Source organism: Salmo salar, chromosome ssa03 (genome assembly GCF_905237065.1).
Source record: "Salmo salar chromosome ssa03, Ssal_v3.1, whole genome shotgun sequence".
Taxonomy (NCBI): Eukaryota; Metazoa; Chordata; class Actinopteri; order Salmoniformes; family Salmonidae; genus Salmo; species Salmo salar.
This window is the reverse complement of record NC_059444.1, coordinates 39,448,281-39,470,100: the sequence shown is the minus strand read 5'-3', so window position 1 is coordinate 39,470,100 and position 21,820 is coordinate 39,448,281. Positions and strand designations below refer to the sequence as shown.

Genomic DNA, 21,820 nt, shown 5'->3' with positions numbered 1-21,820 from the left:
CACACACACACACACACACACACACACAGATTGTGCTGAGATTTCAATATAATTGGAATTTCAACTTTGACCCGTGGAACAGGCTCATATGCGCATACAAAAACGCACATACTTAGCTACGGTAAACACTGTTGAAATATTTATCAAGGTAGCTATTGACAACTTTTGACCATTCCTGTTGGATATTTACACCTTGCGCCAATCTTATTGGAAAGTTGGAATAATGACCCACATCTCAAACAAGGTAAAGAAAACTATCTTGTGTGGATTTCTGTTTTTTTGTTGTGTTTCTTAGACAGGTGATTGAATTAGATGTGTGCTTTGTCATTCATAGTTTGAAGTGGCTTTCAATGTCAGCTTATTTCACCATAGAGCATTGTGATCATATTAAGACTTCAATTTAAAAAACATACTCATTTGTGGGTTCTATAATGACATACAGACAGTTTTTGACCTGTATTATATCAACATTTTCTCTCTGAAAGTATATTTTTGTGACTTTTTTTGAGTCTTCTCAACCCAGGAACCATATACTCTATATGCAGGGTGAGCAACTTTCACTGGCGACGGGGGGGGACATGCCCCACATTCTGAAATAGCATTCCCCCCCCCACAGTTTTTTTTAAATTAACCTTTATTTAACTAGGCAAGTCGGTTAAGAACAAATTCTTATTTACAATGACGGCCTTTATCATTGGAATGTGATCCAAAATCAGGCAACGGTGTGCTTTAGGACCATGCGGACGCCACCGAGCGGTTAGATAGGCTGTTTGGCGTGTTGATCCGACTGGAAAATAATAAAATAATAAAAAAAATTATGATTATGTCCCCCCCCTCTTCTAAAACCAAAGTTGCGTATATGTATTAGTGTTATGGAGTCATGTAGTCTACTGTTTATGTTTATCTATAGGAAGAGTCAGGATTATTCATTGACTCTGAGTGCTCTCAGGATCCATGTTAACAAGTTTATACTTCTATAGAGGTGCCCTGATCTGTTATGTTTGTGTCCACCTGTCTATTTATTTCATGTCCCATTGAGATCAAAGTCTATTTTGCAAGGGAGCACTGTATTACAAAAGCAACAAACAGAAAGTACACAATAAGGAGCTAGTGACACAATTACATCAATCAAGAAGGGAGCACAGGAAACTCAAAAATACAACTATAAAAAGCACGCACATTCCTCTGTCTATAGCTCCTGTAAAGAGATTCCCTGTGTAATTTTTGCTATGTGACCCATTTATAGTCGGCAGGCAGGCTCAGGGTCAGGGACGGCAGAGTGGTCAGGCGGGCGGAAACAGGGTCAGGACAGGCAAGGGTCAAAAACCAGGAAGACAAGAAAAAGAGAGGCTGGGAAAAGACAGGAGCTGACAGGACAAACACTGGTAAGCTTGACAAACAAGACGAACTGGCACAGACAGAAAACACAGGTATAAATACCTAGAGGATAAGTGGGGAAGATGGGCGACACCTGGAGGGGGCGGAGACAGATCAGGGCGTGACAGTACCCCTCCCTCTAGGGACGCCACCTGGTATTCGACCTGGGCAGACCCCTGGTTGACTGGGGTGCCGGCTGTGAAAGTCGGGGATGAGGGCCGGGTCCAATACCATGGGAACCTGCGGAGACTCAACCAGCAGGAATTGGATCATCTCGCTGTGGTTCCCCGACACTCGTAGGTTGACTGGGGGTGGTCTGGTTGGTGACCCGGCCTATAGAGTGCCCGTCCAACGCTCTAACACCCATGGATGCCAGGGTAACATCTATGAGACTCACATCGGCCCGCGAGTCGATGAGTACCTGGAGAGACTTGGACTGGTCGCCCCACAGCAGGGTGGCATGGAGGCAAGTAAAGGGAGAAGAACAATTATCTTTCAGACCCACCAGTGTACTCACTCCAATGAATGAGCTAGGTCTCTTGAAGGGACAGGTAGACACAAAATGACCGGCAGTACCGCAATACAGACAACTCTGGATCTCAAGTCTGCGTGCGCATTCGTCTGGAGACAGCCTAGCCCTGCCGAGCTGCATCGGCTCGGGAAGAGGTGAATCGGCAGTCTCCGGAGGCTCTTGGAGTGACTTGGGTAAGCTCGGATCCTCTCGGGGACGTAGACGCCGGGGACTTCCGGAGTTCATCAGCTGCAATGTGGGATCCCCGAGTGAGTGATTGAGATCGCAATCGGACCTCTTCTCCCTCCTACATTCCCATAGCCGACCATCGATCCGGATGGTTAAAGCGATGAGTGAGTCGAGATCCGTTGGTAGTTCTTGGGCTGCCAGCTCATCCTTTACCTCCTCCGATAATCCGTGCAGGAACGTGTCTAAAAGCGCTTCCGGGTTCCAGGTACCCTTCACTTCTAGCGTGCGGAACTCCACCGCATAGTCTGCCACACTGAGTGTGTCCTGCCGAAGCTGGAGTAACTTCCGGGCAGCCTCTCTCCCGAACACCAGAGCCTCGAAAACTTCTTACCTCCGCCACGAATACCTCCAGACTGAGGCAGACGGCGGATTGTTGCTCCCACAACGCCGTGGCCCAGGCAAGTGCGTAATAATGTACGTTATCTTCGAGCGGTCCAAGGGGAACGAAGAAGGCTGCAGCTCAAAAACGAGGGAGCACTGGGAGAGAAAGGCCCGATAGGTTCTGGAATCTCCATCGTAGCGCTCCGGGGGAGGTAAGGGGGGTTCCTGGGAAATCGGGGTGACAGCGCTGCTACCAGCCGGGTTACATAGGGGCTGGGAGGTTACCGTCGTGGTAGGCTGCCTAGTAGGCAACCCACGGAATGGCTCCCGCAATGTGTCCAAGGCTAGGTCGTGACATTTGGCCACGGCCTGGAACCCTTCCATCAGACCGCGAATCAACTCCTCTTGCCTACCAATGGTGGCTCCTTGTGAGGAGATGGCGTTGCGGAGCTGGTCCAAGTCTGCTGGGTCAGTCATGGTCAGTTCGTACTATCAGGTATCAAGGTAAGACCCAAGTGCAGACTGTGTGAAGTAACAATGTTTATTGTAACAACAGGGGCAGGCAAACGACAGGTCAAGGCAGGCAGGGGTCGATAGGAGCAAAGGTACAGGATGGCAGGCAGGCTCAGGGTCAGGCAGAGTGGTCAGGCGGGAGGGTACAGGGTCAGGGCAGGCAACGGGCAAAAACCAGGAGGACGAAGAAAAATAGAGGCTGGGAAAAGACTGGCACTGGTAAGCTTGACAAACAAGACCAACTGGCACAGACAGACAGAAAACACAGGTATAAGTACCCAGAGGATAAGTGGGGCAGATGGGCGACACCTGGAGGGGGTGGAGACAAGCACAAGGCCAGGTGAAACAGATCAGGGCGTGACACCTGGTCATCAGTTCATATAGTCAGAAAATACTCCTGTCCCGAGTTGTAACCAATCAGTATGTTTCTCCTCTATAGAGAGGAATTGAATTTATAGATCTCCTGCTCAACCAGTCAGACGGAACCCTCAGCTGCCATGGTAACCATCCCTGGCAAATCACATCACCCGAGGTGAGTGACAACACCATTCCACTTTCTCCTCCAGCCCTTTCCATCAGTAAAAGCACCCTAGAGATTTTGTGATTTATCTGAGTTTTTCCTTGTCAGTAAATAGGACCCATAGTTTTTCCTGGTATCAGGTATCAAGGTAAGACCCAAGTGCAGACTGTGTGAAGTAACAATGTTTATTGTAACAAGGGCAGGCAAATGACAGGTCAAGGCAGGAAGAGGTCGATAATCCAGAGTAGGAGCAAAGATACAGGACGGCAGGCAGGCTCAGGGTCAGGCAGAGTTCAGTAATCCAGAGGTGGAGCAAAGGTACAGGACGGCAGGCAGACTCAGGGACAGGGACAGGCAGAGTGGTCAGGTGGGCGGGTACAGGGTCAGGACAGGCAAGGGTCAAAAACCAGGAAGACGAGAAAAATAGATTTTACATTCATACTTATGGAAAGTCAGCCACAAATGTAACCAATCTGAATGATAATATACTCAATCCCATGTCTTTTTTTGGTCTTGCTTGGTCCGTGTTGACCTCGTCCATCTGCCAATCATCTTTTCCCATTGCCCAATGACAGTTAGTTATTGACAGCAGAGCCATATATTTATATTTCTAAATATATGACTCTCATTGACAGCTTGTGGGGAGGGGGCTTCCTGTTCCCTTCACTAGAACTGTCAGACCTCAATCATAGCAGTTCTTTATCTTTAATGGCCCTAGACAGGGGTATTATCTCTGGCTGATGTATGGGTGTGTATGTGTTTGCATGAGTGTGCGTGCATGTTTGTGTGTGTGTGAGTGATTGCATTATTCCTGAGTGTTTAGTAGGTTTCTGTATAGTAAGATAGATAACCTGTAATCTGTTTGTGTACTGTATGTCTGATGACGTCTTTGGTTTTATTTCCCTCTCTGCATGTATCTCACCCTCCCCACGCACGCACGCACACACGCACGCACACACACACACACACACACACACACACACACACACACACACACACACACACACACACACACACACACACACACACACACACACACACACACACACACACACACACACACACACACACACACACACAACCTTCTGCAGTCGCTGAGCCAAGAAGGTGGCGGTGATGACTTCCTGGATACTCTGTTAGGTGGCACTGACTCATCGTCTGCCCCCCTCCCCCATGTGGCCCTACTCCCCCAGCGACAGTGGCATCAGTGAGGACCCCAACTCTGGCTCCGATCACCTGGACAGCCGTAACCCGCCCTCCAGCTCCCCCTTCCATGCCTTCGACCAAGCCCATCTGCCTAACCTCCACTCTAACCTCACCAGGTCTGCACTGCACTGCCTGGCACCTGATGTCTCCATCAACTTAGGTAATATACATCTCTGGAACAGATGCACATACAGTTGATGTCGGAAGTTTACATATACTTAGGTTGGAGACATTAAAACTCATTTTTCAACCACTCCACAAATTTCTTGTTAACAAACTATAGTTTTGGCAAGTCGGTTAGGACATCTACTGTGTGCATGACACCAGTATTTTTTCCAACAATTGTTAACAGCCAGATTATTTCACTTATAATTCACTGTATCACTATTCCAGTGGGTCAGAAGTTTACATACACTAAGTTGACTGTGCCTTTAAACAGCTTGGAAAATTCCTGAAAATTATGTCATGGCTTTAGAAGCTTCTGATAGGCTAATTGACATCATTTGAGTCAATTGGAGGTGTACCTGAGGATGTATTTAAAGGCCTACCTTCAAACTCAGTGCCTCTTTGCTTGACATCACAGGAGAATCAAAAGAAATAAGCTATGACCTCAGAAAAAAAATTGTAGACCTCCACAAGTCTGGTTCATCCTTGGGAGCAATTTCCAAACGCCTGAAGGTACCACGTTCATCTGTACAAACAATAGTACGCAAGTATAAACACCATGGGACCACGCAACCGTCATATCGCTCACGAAGGAGACGAGTTCTGTCTCCTAGAGATGAACGTACTTTGGTGCAAAAAGTGCAAAACAATCCCAGAACAACAGTAAAGAACCTTGTGAAGATGCTGGAGGTAACAGGTACAAAAGTATCTATATCCACAGTAAAATGAGTCCTATATCGACATAACCTGAAAGGCCGCTCAGCAAGGAAGAAGCCACTGCTCCAAAACTACCATAAAAAAGTCAGACTACGGTTTGCAACTGCACATGGGGACAAAGATCATACTTTTTGGAGAAATGTCCTCTGGTCTGATGAAACAAAAAAATAACTGTTTGGCCATAATGACCATCGTTATGTTTGGAGGAAAAAGGGGGAGGCTTGCAAGCCGAAGAACACCATCTCAACCGTGAAGCTCGGGGGTGGCAGCATCATGATGTGGGGGTGCTTTGCTGCAGGAGGGACTGGTGCACTTCACAAAATAGATGGCATCATGAGGGAGGAAAATGATGCGGATATATTGAAGTAACATCTCAAGACATCAGTCAGGAAGTTAAAGCTTGTTGCAAATGGGTCTTCCAAATGGACAATGATCCCAAGAATACTTCCAAAGTTGTGGCAACATGGCTTAAGGACAACAAAGTCAAGGTATTGGAGTGGCCATCACAAAGCCCTGACCTCAATCCTATAGAAAAGTTGTGGGCAGAACTGAAAAGGCGTGTGCGAGCCTGGAGGCCTACAAACCTGACTCAGTTACACCAGCTCTGTCAGGAGGAATGGGCCAAAATTCACCCAACTTACTGTGGGAAGCTTGTGGAAGGCTACCCGAAACGTTTGACCCAAGTTAAACAATTTAAAACCTGTTGAGGACAGACGTTCCGCTAGCGGAACGCCTCGCCAATATCCAATGGAAGAACGTGGCGCGAAATACAAAAACCTCAAAAATGCAATAATTTCAATTTTTCAAACATACGACTATTTTACACCATTTTAAAGACAAGACTCTCGTTAATCTAACCACATTGTCCGATTTCAAAAAGGCTTTACAGTGAAAGCAAAACATTAGATTGTGTTAGGAGAGTACATAGCCAAAAACAATCACACAGCCATTTTCCAAGCAAGCATATATGTCACAAAAACCCAAAACACAGCTAAATGAAGCACTAACCTTTGATGATATTCATCAGATGACACTCCTAGGACATTATGTTATACAATACATGCATGTTTTGTTCAATCAAGTTCATATTTATATCCAAAAACGGCTTTTTACATTGGCATGTGATGTTCAGAACATGCATTCCCACCCAAAACTTCCGGTGAATATACTAAATGACTCATCATAAACGTTGACAAAATACACAACAATTATTTCAAGAATTATAGATATACAAGGAAATAGGACAAAAATGACTCAAGTTTCTACTCATGTGATCAATTTGGATATAAATAGGGTGAAGGCCTAAGCAATGCGAATACCTATAAAGATGGACAAGCTTATGTGAACAGATGACTAATATTGTTCACGAGTTAGTAGCTTAGCTTATTATAGATATATCCTTTATACAATCGCTATGTCGCTATGTCAGATTTTAAAATAGCTTTTTTCGGCAAAAGCACATTTTGCAATATTCTGAGTACATAGCTCAGCCATCACGGCTAGCTATTTTGACACCCGCCAAGTTCGGGGCTCACTAAACTCAGAATTAGTATTAGAAAAATGGTATTACCTTTGCTGATCTTCATCAGAATGCACTCCCAGGACTGCTACTTCCACAAGAAATGTTGTTTTTGTTCCAAATAATCCATAGTTATGTCCAAATACCTCCGTTTTGTTTGTGCGTTCAGGTCACTATCCAAAGGGTAATGCGCGAGTGCATTTCGAGACAGAAAAATTCTAAATGTTCCATTACCGTACTTAGAAGCATGTCAAACGCTGTTTAAAATCTATTTTTATGGTATTTTTCTCGTAAAATAGCGATAATATTCCAACCGGACAATAGTGTATTCATTCAAAGTGGAAAAGAAAAAACAGCATGGTTGCTTGAACGCGCATATCCAATCTCTTTGACACCAGGCAGACCACTGACAAACTGAGCTACTATACTCTGCCCAGAGACAGAAGACTCCTCAATCCGTTTTCTGAAGGCTTTAGAGAGCCAATGGAAGCCTTAGAAAGCGCTACGTACCCCACAGAGACTGTAGTTTCGAAAGGGACTAGAAAGAAGAACTACAAATTCTCAGACAGGCCACTTTCTGCTTGGAATCTTCTCAGGTTTTTGCCTGCCATGTGAGTTCTGTTATACTCACAGACACCATTCAAACAGTTTTAGAAACTTCAGAGTGTTTTCCATCCAAATCTACTAATAATATGCATATTCTCGTATCTGGGCAAGAGTAGTAACCAGTTTAAATCGGGTACGTTTTTTTCATCGGCCGTGAAAATACTGCCCCCTATCCCAAACAGGTTTAGGCAATGCTACCAAATACTAATTGAGTGTATGTAAACTTCTGACCCGCTGGGAATGTGATGAAAGAAATAAAAGCTGAAATAAATCATTCTCTCTACTATTATTCTGACATTTCACATTCTTAAAAAAAAGTGGTGATCCTAACTGACCTAAGACAGGTAATTTTTACTAGGATTAAATTTCAGGAATTGTGAAAAACTGAGTTTAAATGTAGTTGGCTAAGGTGTATGTAAACTTCCGACTTCATCTGTAGCAATGATATAAAGCAGGGTTAGTTCAATCCGGGCCTAGAGGTCCTTCCATTTCAAACCTGGGTTCAAATACTATTTCGGTTATTTCAATTACGTTCAAAGACATTTGGATCTTTAAAAAAAATATATACAAGTAGTTGAATATTGGATTTGGTAATACACAAGGGATTAGGTAATTGTCACGTCCTGACCAGTAGAGGGTGTAGTTGGGTCAGGACGTGGCAGAAAAAGAGTGTGTGTTTTGATTGTTTCGTTGATTTTGGCCGTGTGACTTCCAATCAGGCACAGCTGTAGAGGGTTGTGGCTGATTGGGAGTCACACATAAGTTGCCTACGTTTCCTTTGTGTTTCGTGGGTAATTGTTCTTGTCATTGTGGTTGCACCTGACAGGACTGTGTTGGCTGTCAATTTTTCCTTGTTTTGTGTAGTTGTAAAGTGTTCGTTTGATTAAATATGACGAACCCTAACTCCGCCGCATTTTGGTCCATTCCTCCAGACAGCCCTTACAGTAATACACAAGTGTTGGTATATAATTTTCAAACACAAATATTTAAATACTTCATGCATTTCAACCCAGGTCTGTTTGGTCCTAGGTGTATTTGAAATTATGTATTTGGAAACAAATATTTGAAAATACTTAAAAATTCCTAAATTGATTTGATTTGGTCACATTATTTGAAAAATAGTCAAATACAGAGAAACAAATTATTTGTTTATTTGTTAGAAATATAAATACTCAAATACACATGCATTTGAACCCAGGTTTGCTCCATTCTACAGAGGTTTTCACCCCCCCCTCTCACCTGATTCAGCCTGGTGGAAACTTTTGAACACTAGGGGAATTGACTCAATCAATATTCTTTTCAATTGACTACCAGGAAGAAAATAAAAACCTGCAGCAGAGCTGAGGACCATGATGTCTGGATTTGAATACCCCTGCTCTATTGAGTGTTCCTGCAATGGAAATGATCTCTATGATGAATTCATTGAACACTCCACATGGAGCACCATCAGTGGTCCGTCAGCATCACAGAATATCGATTTGAATTGAAACCTCCAGTCTACCCAGCCCGTTCTATTTTTTTTCTTATTCTAGCCACATCAGAGCATACTCACGAATAGATGAGAAAATGTAGAGAAAATCTGAAATTAAATAAAAAAATTGCGCTTGGTTCATAGAACCGGGGTTGCGTCAGTAACCTCTGTTAGCCACTAGATGTGGTTGTAATAAACAAAGACGATTCTGTTTTCTTCCTACTAATGTGGCTCTATATTTTGAACAGTTTAAGCTACAACATATGACCCCAGCCTTGAGACATGGATTGTGTATGTGTGCCATTTAGAGGGTGAATGGGAAAGACAAAAGATTTAAGTGACTTTGAAACGCTGCTGCGATTTTCACGCTCAACAGTTTCCCGTGTGTATCAAGAATGGTCCACCACCCAAAGGACATCCAGCCAAATTGACACAACTGTGGGAAGCACTGGAGTCAACATGGGCCAGCATCCCTGTGGAATGCTTTCGACACCTTGTAGAGTCCATGTCCCACCGAATTCAGGCTGTTCTGAGGGCAAAAGGGTGAGGGTGCAACTCAATACTAGGAAGGTGTTCCTAATGTTTGGTATACTCAGTGTCTTCTGTTTCCCTCAAGCTGGACACATTAGAACAGAGCGGACAAGACCAGGCACGAAATCAGACTGGGGGAAAAAACAATGATAATATTCTTTTCTACACAGAATATCATACAAAATGATTGCCTGATGATCTTCTGAATTTCCCTTCTGATGCATTTCAGTCACATCAAACCATACTTATTTTAGATTGAAATACTGTCAAAAGTACTGTCAAACTGATTTGTAATAGACTGCTATAGCACCAATAAAAAAAGTGAACATTGTCCTTTGATTACATCACTTTGTTTGCATGGTGGGTTGGCGAGAAAATGTTGATATCAAAATGGGGTCGTGGGCATAAAAGTTTTGGAACCCCTCTCTTAAACCTAACCTTAACCACTCGGAATTAATGAATGAAATTAAGTTTAACCCTATCCCTAACCTTAAATGGATAGTTCACCCAAATTACAAAATGGCCAAACAATAAGTTCAGACTTGCAGAGGAGTGAAAACAAATCAAGGAATCTTAGACAGTTCTCAAAACTCAACTTGTTTAATAATACACCGGCCGATGAAGGGTCGCACTTCAACGGTCAGCTATCAGATCTAAAATTACATCTCCTTTTAACTGTCAACACACACAACATCTCATTGGTCGTATAGAACTATCTATACATTCTCATTGGTCAATGTGACCATCTCATGACCATCTTGTGACAGTCATACTGCATCCCCGTGATAATGTCTCCCACCGCTCAGGCCGGCTTAACAAGGGGGTGTTAAGTAGATCAGAGCCAGCTGTTATTGTATTGGTGCCTGTGGGATTTGGTGCCATTGAATTTGACCAAATATTACAGATTTTCCCGACACACAGTAACGTTAGTAAATAGAATAATAGAATGGAATAGAATAAAATAGAATACAATCTTGTAACTGTTTTTAGCCCTTAGTAAATCTGGTCCTACGTCTCTCTGTCTTCTCAGATGGATGGGAGTCTGGCCTCTTCCAAGAGAGCAATGGGGATACCCACAACCCCCAGCTGCCCTCTGGTTACCATCTCACTGTCAAGGACCTGCTGCTGTCTGGAATAAGAGAGACGGTGAGTCAGAGGGACAGGGGAGTGGAGGCTATGCCATATTGCTTTCATCTACTGTACGAAATCCATTCAGAATTGTTAAAAACTGGAGCTGTAGGTCTAGGTTCTAGGGGAGGAGGCGAGAGACAGAGAGTCCCAGATTGACACAGACGAACAGACACACAGACAGAGATAGGCAGAAAATAGGACATAAACACAGTATAGGTTTTGAGTGACAAAACCGATGTGGGCGCATCTTCGGGGGGCAAAACGGACGGGGTTGGTTTAGAATCATAGGATTATTGATAACAGGCAAACTATATTTCGTCTTCAAATGTTTATTAAAATCATAAATACATTTGGACAATAATCACTTATTGTCTCTAATACGTCGTTACAGTTGGTAGTTAGCTACATTAGAAGTCTGAAGTTTACATACACCTTAGCCAAATACATTTAAACTCAGTTTTTCACAATTCCTGACATTTAATCCTAGTAAAAAAACCCTGTCTTAGGTCAGTTAAGATCACCACTTTATTTTAAGAATGTGAAATGTCAGAATAATAGTAGAGAGAAGGATTTCTTTCAGCTTTTATTTCTTTCATCACATTCCCAGTGGATCAGAAGTTTACATACACTTAATTAGTATTTGGTAGCATTGCCTTTAAATTGTTTAACTTGGGTCAAACGTTTCGGGTAGCCTTCCACAAGCTTCCCACAATAAGTTGGGTGAATTTTGGCCCATTCCTCCTGACAGAGCTGGTGTAACTGAGTCAGGTTTGTAGGCCTCCTTGCTCGCTTTTTCAGTTCTGCTCACACATTTTCTATAGGATTGAGGTCAGGGCTTTGTGATGGCCACTCCAATACCTTGACTTTGTTGTCCTTAAGCCATTTTGCCACAACTTTGGAAGTATGCTTGTGGTCATTGTCCATTTGGAAGACCCTTTTGCGACCAAGCTTTAACTTTCTGACTGATGTCTTGAGATGTTGCTTCAATATATCTACAGAATTTTCCTCTCTCATGATGCCATCTATTTTGTGACATGCACCAGTCCCTCCTGCAGCAAAGCACCCCCACAACATGATGCTGCCACCCCCGTGCTTCACGGTTGGATGGTGTTCTTCGGCTTGCAAGCCTCCCCCTTTTTCCTCCAAACATAATGATGGTCATTATGGCCAAACAGTTCTATTTTTGTTTCATCAGACCAGAGGACATTTCTCCAAAAAGTATGATCTTTGTCCCCATGTGCAGTTGCAAACTGTAGTCTGACTTTTTTATGGCGGTTTTGGAGCAGTGGCTTCTTCCTTGCTGAGCGGCCTTTCAGGTTATGTCGATATAGGACTTGTTTTACTGTAGATACTTTTGTACCTGTTTCCTCCAGCATCTTCACAAGGTCCTTTGCTGCTGTTCTGGGATTGAGTTGCACTTTTTGCACCAAAGTACGTTCATCTCTAGGAGACAGTACGCGTCTCCTTCCTGAGCGGTATGATGGCTGCGTGGTCCCATGGTGTTTATACTTGCGTACTATTGTTTGAACAGATGAACGTGGTACCTTCAGGCGTTTGGAAATTGTTCCCAAGGATGAACCAGACTTGTGGAGGTCTACAATTTTTTTTCTGAGGTCTTGGCTGATTTCTTTTGATTTTCACATGATGTCAAGCAAAGAGGCAGAGTTTTAAGGTAGGCCTTGAAATACATCCACAGGTACATCTCCAATTGACTCAAATGATGCCAATTAGCTTCTAAAGCCATTTCAGGCATTTTCCAAGCAGTTTAAAGGCACAGTCAACTTAGTGTATGCAAACTTCGGACCCACTGGAATTGTGATACATTGAATTATAAGTGAAATAATCTGTCTGTAAACAATTGTTGGAAAAATGATCTGTGTCATGCACAAAGTAGATGTCCTAACCGACTTGCCAAAACTATAGATTGTAACAAGAAATGTATGGAGTGGTTGAAAAATGAGTTTTAATGATTCCAACCTAAGTGTATGTAATCTTCCGACTTCAACTATATGTATCAATCATGAGCCATATTATCATAGACATGGTATAAGTCAAAACACCTCAAAACAAGACATGGTATCAAGAACAAGATTCAACTAGTTGAAACAAGCCACTCCCCACATGGCAGCTTCTCACTGTTGCTAGCTATCTGACCGTTCAGAATCATAACAACACAGGGCCTTCTACCCCTGCAATGCGTGCACATCATTTTCGGGACGTTGTCAGGCAACCTGTTTATGTGACTGTCTGAAGCCTTGCAGTAATCGCTGTGTCTTTCCATTCTCCTGTGACTCCCAGAATTCCCTGCAGGACGTGGTCCTTAACGAGGACGAGAAGAAGCTGCTGGCTAAAGAGGGTGTCCACCTGCCCAGCCAACTGCCCTTTACCAAGGTAGGCTACCACTGGCCCTAATGTCCACCTGGCCAGCCAACCATCCCTGTTTGTTACAATTTAACTTTAAAAAACCTTTTGTACTCTTTCACTTTAATCAACTCTAATCATCTCTATCTTCATTCGCTCACTCTCTCTGCTGTCTGACTGTGTTCTCCTGGATCAGTACGAGGAGAGGGTCCTGAAGAAGATCCGCAGGAAGATCCGCAACAAGCAGTCGGCCCAGGAGAGCAGGAAGAAGAAGAGGGAGTACGTAGATGGTCTGGAGGGCAGGTATGGACCAACAGCAATGTAGCCCAGTTGGTGGTCCAATGCACCAGTAATTATCCAATCAAATGTTATTTATCACATGCGCCAAATACGGACCTTACCGTGAAATGCTTACTTACAAGCTTTTAATCAACAATGCATTTTTTTTTAAGTAAGTAAGAAAATATTTGCTGATAAAATAAATAAAAATGTAAAAAAATAAATAAAAGTAACACAAGAAAATAACAATAACGAGGCTATTTACAGGGCGTTCCGGTACTTAGTCAATGTGAGGGGGTACAGGTTAGTCGAGGTAATTGAGGTTAATATGTACATGTAGGTAGGGGTAAAATGACCAGCATACAGTAAGTAGGGGTAAAATGACTAGCATAGATAATAAACAGCAAGTAGCAGCACCGTAAAAAAGGGGTCAATGTTTAGCAGTCTTATGGCTTTGGGGTAGAACCTGTTAAGGAGCCTTTTGGACCTAGACTTGGTGCTCCGGTACCGCTTGCCGTGAGGTAGCAGAGAGAACAGTCTATGACTTGGGTGGCTGGAGTCTTTGACCATTTTTAGGGCCTTCCTCTGACACTGCCTGGTGAAGAGGTCCTGAATGGCAGAAAGCTTGTCCCCAGTGATGTACTGGGCCGTACACACTACCCTCTGTAGCGCCTTGCAGTCAGATGACGAGCAGTTGCCATACCAAGCGGTGGTGCAACCCGTCAGGATGCTCTCAAAGGTGCAGCTGTAGAACTTTTTGAGGATCTGAGGACCCATAACAGATCTTTTCAGTCTCCTGAGGGGGAATAGGAGTTGTTGTGCCATCTTCACGACTGTCTTGGTGTGTTTGGACCATGATAGTTTGTTGGTGATGTGGACACCAAGGAACTTGAAGCTCTTGACCTGCTCCACTACAGCCCCCTTGATGTAAATGGGGGCATGCTCGGCCCTCCTTTTCCTGTAGTCCACGATCAGCTCCTTTGTCTTGCTCACGTTGAGGGAGAGGTTGTTGTCCTGGCACCAACCTGCCAGGTCTCTGACCTCCTCCCTATAGGCTGTGTCATTGATGTTGGTGATCAGGCCTACCACCATTGTGTTGTCAGCAAACTTAATGATGGTGTCGGAGTCGTGTGAGGCCACGTAGTCATGGGTGAACAGTGAGTACAGGAGGGGACTAAGCACACACTCTTGATGGGGCCCCGTGTCTTTTATCAGCATGGCAGATGTGTTGTTGCCTACCCTTATCACCTAGGGTCGGCCCATCAGGAAGTCCAGGATCCAGTTGCAGAGGGAGGTGTTTAGTACAAAGGTCCTTAGCTTAGTGATGTGCTTTGAGGGCACTATGGTGATGAACGCTGATCTGTAGTCAACGAACAGCATTCTTACGTAGGTGTCACTTTTGTCCAGGTGGGAAAGGGCAGTGTGGAGTGCAATAGAGATTAGGTCATCTGTGGATCTGTTGAGGTATCCAAATTGTAGTGGGTCTAGGGTTTCTGGGATGATTGTGTTGATGTGAGCCATAACCAGCCTTTCAAAGCACTTCATGGCTACAGATGTTAGTGCTACAGGGCGGTAGTCATTTAGGCAGGTTACCTTGGCATTCTTTGGCACAGGGACTATGGCGGTCTGCTTGAAACATCTACAGTGGGGCAAAAAAGTATTTAGTCAGCCACCAATTGTGCAAGTTCTCCCACTTAAAAAGATGAGAGAGGCCTGTAATTTTCATCATAGGTACACGTCAACTATGACAGACAAAATGAGAAAAAAAATCCAGAAAATCACATTGTAGGATTTTTAATTAATTTATTTGCAAATTATGGTGGAAAATAAGTATTTGGTCACCTACAAACAAGCAAGATTTCTGGCTCTCACAGACCTGTAACTTCTTCTTTAAGAGGCTCCTCTGTCCTCCACTCGTTACCTGTATTAATGGCACCTGTTTGAACTTGTTATCAGTATAAAAGACACCTGTCCACAACCTCAAACAGTCACACTCCAAACTCCACTATGGCCAAGACCAAAGAGCTGTCAAAGGACACCAGAAACAAAATTGTAGACCTGCACCAGGCTGGGAAGACTGAATCTGCAATAGGTAAGCAGCTTGGTTTGAAGAAATCAACTGTGGGAGCAATTATTAGGAAATGGAAGACATACAAGACCACTGATAATCTCCCTCGATCTGGGGCTCCACGCAAGATCTCACCCCGTGGGGTCAAAATGATCACAAGAACGGTGAGCAAAAATCCCAGAACCACACGGGGGGACCTAGTGAATGACCTGCAGAGAGCTGGGACCAAAGTAACAAAGCCTACCATCAGTAACACACTACGCCGCCAGGGACTCAAATCCTGCAGTGCCAGACGTGTCCCCCTGCTTAAGCCAGTACATGTCCAGGCCCGTCTGAAGTTTGCTAGAGAGCATTTGGATGATCCAGAAGAGGATCGGGAGAATGTCATATGGTCAGATGAAACCAAAATATAACTTTTTGGTAAAAACTCAACTCATCGTGTTTGGAGGACAAAGACTGCTGAGTTGCATCCAAAAAACACCATTCCTACTGTGAAGCATGGGGGTGGAAACATCATGCTTTGGGGCTGTTTTCCTGCAAAGGGACCAGGATGACTGATCCGTGTAAAGGAAAGAATGAATGGGGCCATGTATCGTGAGATTTTGAGTGAAAACCTCCTTCCATCAGCAAGGACATTGAAGATGAAACGTGGCTGGGTCTTTCAGCATGACAATGATCCCAAACACACCGCCCGGGCAACGAAGGAGTGGCTTCGTAAGAAGCATTTCAAGGTCCTGGAGTGGCCTAGCCAGTCTCCAGATCTCAACCCCATAGAAAATCTTTGGAGGGAGTTGAAAGTCCGTGTTGCCCAGTGACAGCCCCAAAACATCACTGCTCTAGAGGAGATCTGCATGGAGGAATGGGCCAAAATACCAGCAACAGTGTGTGAAAACCTTGTGAAGACTTACAGAAAACATTTGACCTGTGTCATTGCCAACAAAGGGTATATAACAAAGTATTGAGATAAACTTTTGTTATTGACCAAATACTTATTTTCCACCATAATTTGCAAATAAATTCATTAAAAATCCTACAATGTGATTTTCTGGATTTTTTTTCTCATTTTGTCTGTCATAGTTGAAGTGTACCTATGATGAAAATTACAGGCCTCTCTCATCTTTTTAAGTGGGAGAACTTGCACAATTGGTGGCTGACTAAATACTTTTTTGCCCCACTGTAGGTATTACAGACTCGGTCAGGGAGAGGTTGAAAATGTCAGTGAAGACACTTGTCAGTTGGTCAGCGCATGCTCTGAGTATGCGTCCTGGTAAACCGTCTGGCACTGCGGCCTTGTGAATGTAGTGGTGGCTAATTTCTGCATTACCAAATGAGGAGAGACAAACTACACACACCAGTCAGAGTTATACTCAAACTACATCTTTAATTTGCACTTGACTTTCAACGATTCCCCATTTCTAATGAACCGTTGAGTGTGTCAACACAATGGCTACTGAGATCTTTATAGCAAAGATCCACCCCCCTTTGACATGACAAACCACAGATAGTTAGGAACGGTTCACAAAGAAAGACTGTTACTTGAGAGAGGAGTATCCACAGCCAGATAGCATTCGCTATAAATTAACGTTCAGTTTGGTCCCCTTGACGAAGTTTCTAATCTTCTTCCTGGTACTTCATAGTACAAAAACACCAGCTCATCCAATGGCATATATCAATTGTCAACTCTAAATACTCCCATCTCAAGCAAACCCCCTCTTGACCCCACTCCTGGACAAGCTCACTGAGGGGAGTGAGCCTCTAGGTCATACACTATCCCAGGATAAGTGCAAGATCTAGAGAGAGGACATACAATGGTCCCAGACACTGCCATACACCTCCTCACAACATAGAAAAGGAGGGAGTGACTTGCGCACAGACATTGTGGAGACAAGTAATTGGTTCCCCATTAATCACGCCATCCCTTCACATGGTTTAAGAATAGGTAAAGACACATTCACATATGAAGACAATGTTTCATTCTGACTTATCCCCTCTCTGGGCCCCAAGTGACTGAGCCCTAGCTAAGGGAAAAGTACAACTGTCAACACCAGAGTCCAAAGGGCACGCCATCCTAATGACAAGTATCTCACATAATGATATTATACAAATAAAACATCTTAATTATCTATGTTACCCAACTAATTCTGATTCATCCACCACAATGTTGACCTGTTTAAAGGTCTTACTCACGTCGAATACGGAGAGCGTGATCACACAGTTGTCCGGAACAGCTGGCTCTCTCATTCATGGTTCAGTGTTGAAGCATAGAAGGCATTTAGCTCGTCTGGTAGGCTTGCGTCACTGGGCAGCTCGTGGCTGGGTTTCCCTTTGTAATCCGTAATAGTTTGCGAGCCCTGCCACATTCGACGAGCATCAGAGCCAGTAGTAAGATTCAATCTTAGTACGGTATTGACGCTTTGCCTGTTTGATGGTTTGTCGGAGGGCATAGCGGGATTTCTTATAAGCGTCCGGATTAGTGTCGTGCTCCTTGAAAGCGGCAGCTCTAGCCTTTAGCTCAGTGCGGATGTTACCTGTAGTCCATGGCTTCTGGTTGGGCAATGTACATACGGTCACTGTGGGGACGATGCCGTCGATGCACTTATTGATGAAGCTGGTGACTGATGGGGTATACTCCTCAATGCCATCGGATGAATCCAGGAACATATTCCAGTCTGTGCTAGCAAAACAGTCCTGTAGCTTAGCATTCGCGTCATATGACCACTTCCGTATTGAGCGAGTGACTGGTACTTCCTGCTTGATTTTTTTGCTTGTACGCAGGAATCATGAGGATAAAATTATGGTTGGATTTGCCAAATGGAGGGTGAGGGAGAGCTCATGGCGTTAAGGTGGTCTAAAGTTTTTTTGTCCGCTGGTTGCACATGTGACATGCTGGTATAAATTAGGTAAAAATTAATGACATTTTGTTGCATTAAAGTCCTCGAACACTAGGAGTGCCGCTTCTGGGTTAGCATTCTCTTGTTTGCTTATGGCCTTATACAGCTCGTTGATTGTGGTATTGTAATGTATAAAAAGTTTGTGTGCCGATAGAAAGACTGATGGAGTGTCTCTCTCTGCCCTGGCAGGATGGATGCCTGTAGTAAACACAACCTGGCGCTACAGAGGAAAGTCCACCAACTGGAAGAAACCAACACGTAAGACATGAAAAATCTTGTTTACAAGGGAGACCTGTTTAATAAGGCTCCTCCCCTTAACTCTTCCTCCTTCCTTCCTCTTCTCTTCTTCCCCTTCTCCTCTACTCTATCCCTCTTTCCTTCCTCCCCTACAATCTCCTTCATTCTTTCCTGTCTTGAATGGAATGGACTTTGAATCATCTCTATTTGACTATACAGCTCATTATCCTTTCTCGTGTCTCTTCATGTACTGAATACTCTCTGTGTGTGGTACTGCAGTTCTCTGTTGGAGCAGCTGGCCAGGCTACAAATTCTTCTACCTAATGGCTCCAGTAAGACTGCCCAGAAAGCGACCTGCATCCTGGTATGGAATATACACAAAAAGCAAGAAATAGGTCACTGTGGTGGTTGCTGGGCTGTTACCATGTCTGTGATTGAATACTCAGGCCTTGTGATTGAATACTTAGATCCACAGTTGAACACTATATAAATAGAATGGGTCGAGCAGAAGTTCATGCTCTCCCTCCCTCCCCTCCCTCCCTCCCTCCCTCCCTCCCTCCCTCCCTCCCTCCCTCCCTCCCTCCCTCCCTCCCTCCCTCCCTCCCTCCCTCCCTATCTTTTTCTCTCCAGCTGCTGCTCCTCTCTTTCTCTCTCCTCCTCTCTCCCAGTCTGCAGCCTGACCCACACAGCCATGTCAGCCAGGAGGGAGACTTCAGCAAGGATAGGGGTTAGTGTGAAAATACACACACACACACACACACACACACACACACACACACACACACACACACACACACACACACACACACACACACACACACACACACACACACACACACACACACACACACACACACACACACACACACACACACACACACACCTATGCGTGCACACACACACCTTACTATCTGACTATACGGCTCACCTCTCTCTTTCGCTCTCTCTCAGAGAGATCTCGTTCCCTGCTGGCGGTGGTGGACACAGAGATATCACCCCCACCTGTCTTCTCAGTGGCTGGGTGGGTGGAGGCCCTGTCAACCCTGGTGGGTAAGCTCCGACTCAGGCCAGAGTACGCCGACTCAGACCCTCAAACCAACCACAACCATGACCACAACTATGACTACAACCACAGCCTCTGACCACACTATCGCAAACGCAATCTCAACCACGCAGATACGGAGCTCCTTCCTAACCAACACCACTGACTTCCTACTCAATCACTAGGCTACTGTAGCACCGCCAGCTCTAACACACTTGATTCAGCTAATTAGGGTCTTGATCAGTGGTTAATGAGTTAAAACACATTGTTAGCTCCCCAGGACCAGGGTTGGTGGCCACTGCCTTAGAGAACCATACTACTATGTATTAAACAGTTGATGGAATCAACTGAGCCTCTGTACCCAACCTGAAATCAGAGCCATAAGTAGGACATTTTACAAAAATGTGTGTACCTCCATTTAGTATGATATGTAATGTTATGTTACATAACAGATCATACTAAATGGAGGGACACAAAGAAATGTCCGAAATCATATGAATTGTCCTGAGGCTAGGTTGCTGAATCCTAATAGGTGGGGTAATCCATTATAGATATCATGTAATATATTGATTTACTGAATAATGTGGCTATTGAACAATATTCACCTACTTGTTTTTTTTTACTTACTTGACTTACTGTACTTTCATAGAATTTTTTATTTAAGTTTCATTGACAAACTCAATAAAAAAAGTATTTTTAAAAAGGTTTCCCTAACACTGCATCAGTCTGTAGGACATGTTTGTTTTCCATGTAGTCATGGGAAAGGTGTAAATGTAGTTATTTTATAAAGACGTGTATTTGTATTTGATGTATTTGTTTATGAAGCAGAGCTGTGATTTGCCTGATGTCCCTATAATACAGACAAGCAGAGAAAAACAATGTGGTTAACAAGAATAACTTGGGTGCTTCTCAGTGTGTTTTTTATTTATTTAATTTTTTATTTCACCTTTATTTAATCAGATAGGCTAGTTGAGAACAAGTTCTCATTTGCAAGTTACGACCTGGCCAAGATAAAGCAAAGCAGTTTGACACATACAACAACAAAGAGTTACACATGGAATAAACAAACATAGAATCAATAATACAGTAGAAGAATCTATATACCACATGTGCAAATGAGGTAGGATAAGAGAGGTAAGGCAATGAATAGGCCATGGTGGCGAAGTAGTTACAATATAGCAATTAAACACTGGAATGGTAGAATGTGCAGAAGATGAATGTGCAAGTTGAGATACTGGGGTGCAAAGGAGCAAGATAAATAAATAAATACAGTATGGGGATGAGGTAGATTGGAAGGGCTATTTACAGATGAGCTATGTACAGGTGCAGTGATCTGTGAGCTGCTCTGACAGCTGGTGCTTAAAGCTAGTGAGGGAGGTACTCCAGCTTTTTTTTAAAGAATATGATTTAAAAATACCTTAAATGGCTTTGTATAGCTTTCCTATCTTATCATAATCCAAATAAACATTTGTTGCAGGTACGTGAAATTATGTTATAATGTTTACGTTTTCAACGTGAATATGAGTATGAGTCTTAAATCAATGAGAATACAGCACCAGCGGCAAATTGGTCTACGGCGGATGATGTAAATCTTTAAACAAACCCTAGCAAGTGTCAAAACTACTGAATAAGCAAGAACAGGGGAGCCTGAGGGATAAGAGAACTATCAGGTTTCAGGTAAGACCCAAATGCAGACTTTGTTGAAGTAACAAAGTTTATTACAGTAACAGGGACAGGCAAACAACAGGTCAAGGCAGGCAGGGGTTGATAATCCAGAGTAGAGGGCAACGGTACAGGACGGCAGGCAGGCTCAGGGTCAGGCAGTGAGGTAAGGCAGGCGGGCTCGGAGTCAGGACAGGCAAGGGTCAAAACCAGGAGGGCAAGAAACAGAGAGACTGGGGAAAAGCAGGAGCTGAGACAAACCGCTGGTTGACTTGACAAACAAGACGAACTGGCAACAGACAAACAGAGAACACAGGTATACATACCCAGGGGATAATGGGGAAGATGGGTGACACCTGGAGGGGGGTGGAGACAAGCACAAGGACAGGTGAAACAGATCAGGGCGTGACAAAAACACAACGAGAGAATATCAAAAGCAGAAG

At 43.9% G+C, this 21,820-nt stretch overlaps 1 protein-coding gene across 2 annotated transcripts; it reads left to right on the top strand.

Annotated features, from left to right (window-relative positions):
* Positions 1-20,612, top strand: creb3l3b (cAMP responsive element binding protein 3-like 3b). Of its 2 annotated transcripts, none has more exons than XM_014191351.2 (10): positions 1-244; positions 3,411-3,503; positions 4,685-4,857; positions 10,737-10,852; positions 13,136-13,228; positions 13,395-13,501; positions 18,626-18,694; positions 18,953-19,037; positions 19,304-19,400; positions 19,625-20,612. In XM_014191351.2, exons 2-10 carry the CDS (start codon positions 3,469-3,471, stop codon positions 19,813-19,815), a joined length of 966 nt encoding a protein of 321 aa, XP_014046826.1. In that variant the 5' UTR covers positions 1-244; positions 3,411-3,468; the 3' UTR covers positions 19,816-20,612. The 2 variants fall into 2 exon arrangements, with proteins under 2 accessions (XP_014046826.1, XP_014046825.2); XM_014191350.2 differs by having other exon boundaries at positions 56-244; positions 4,583-4,857.
* The last annotated feature ends 1,208 nt before the right edge of the window (positions 20,613-21,820 follow it).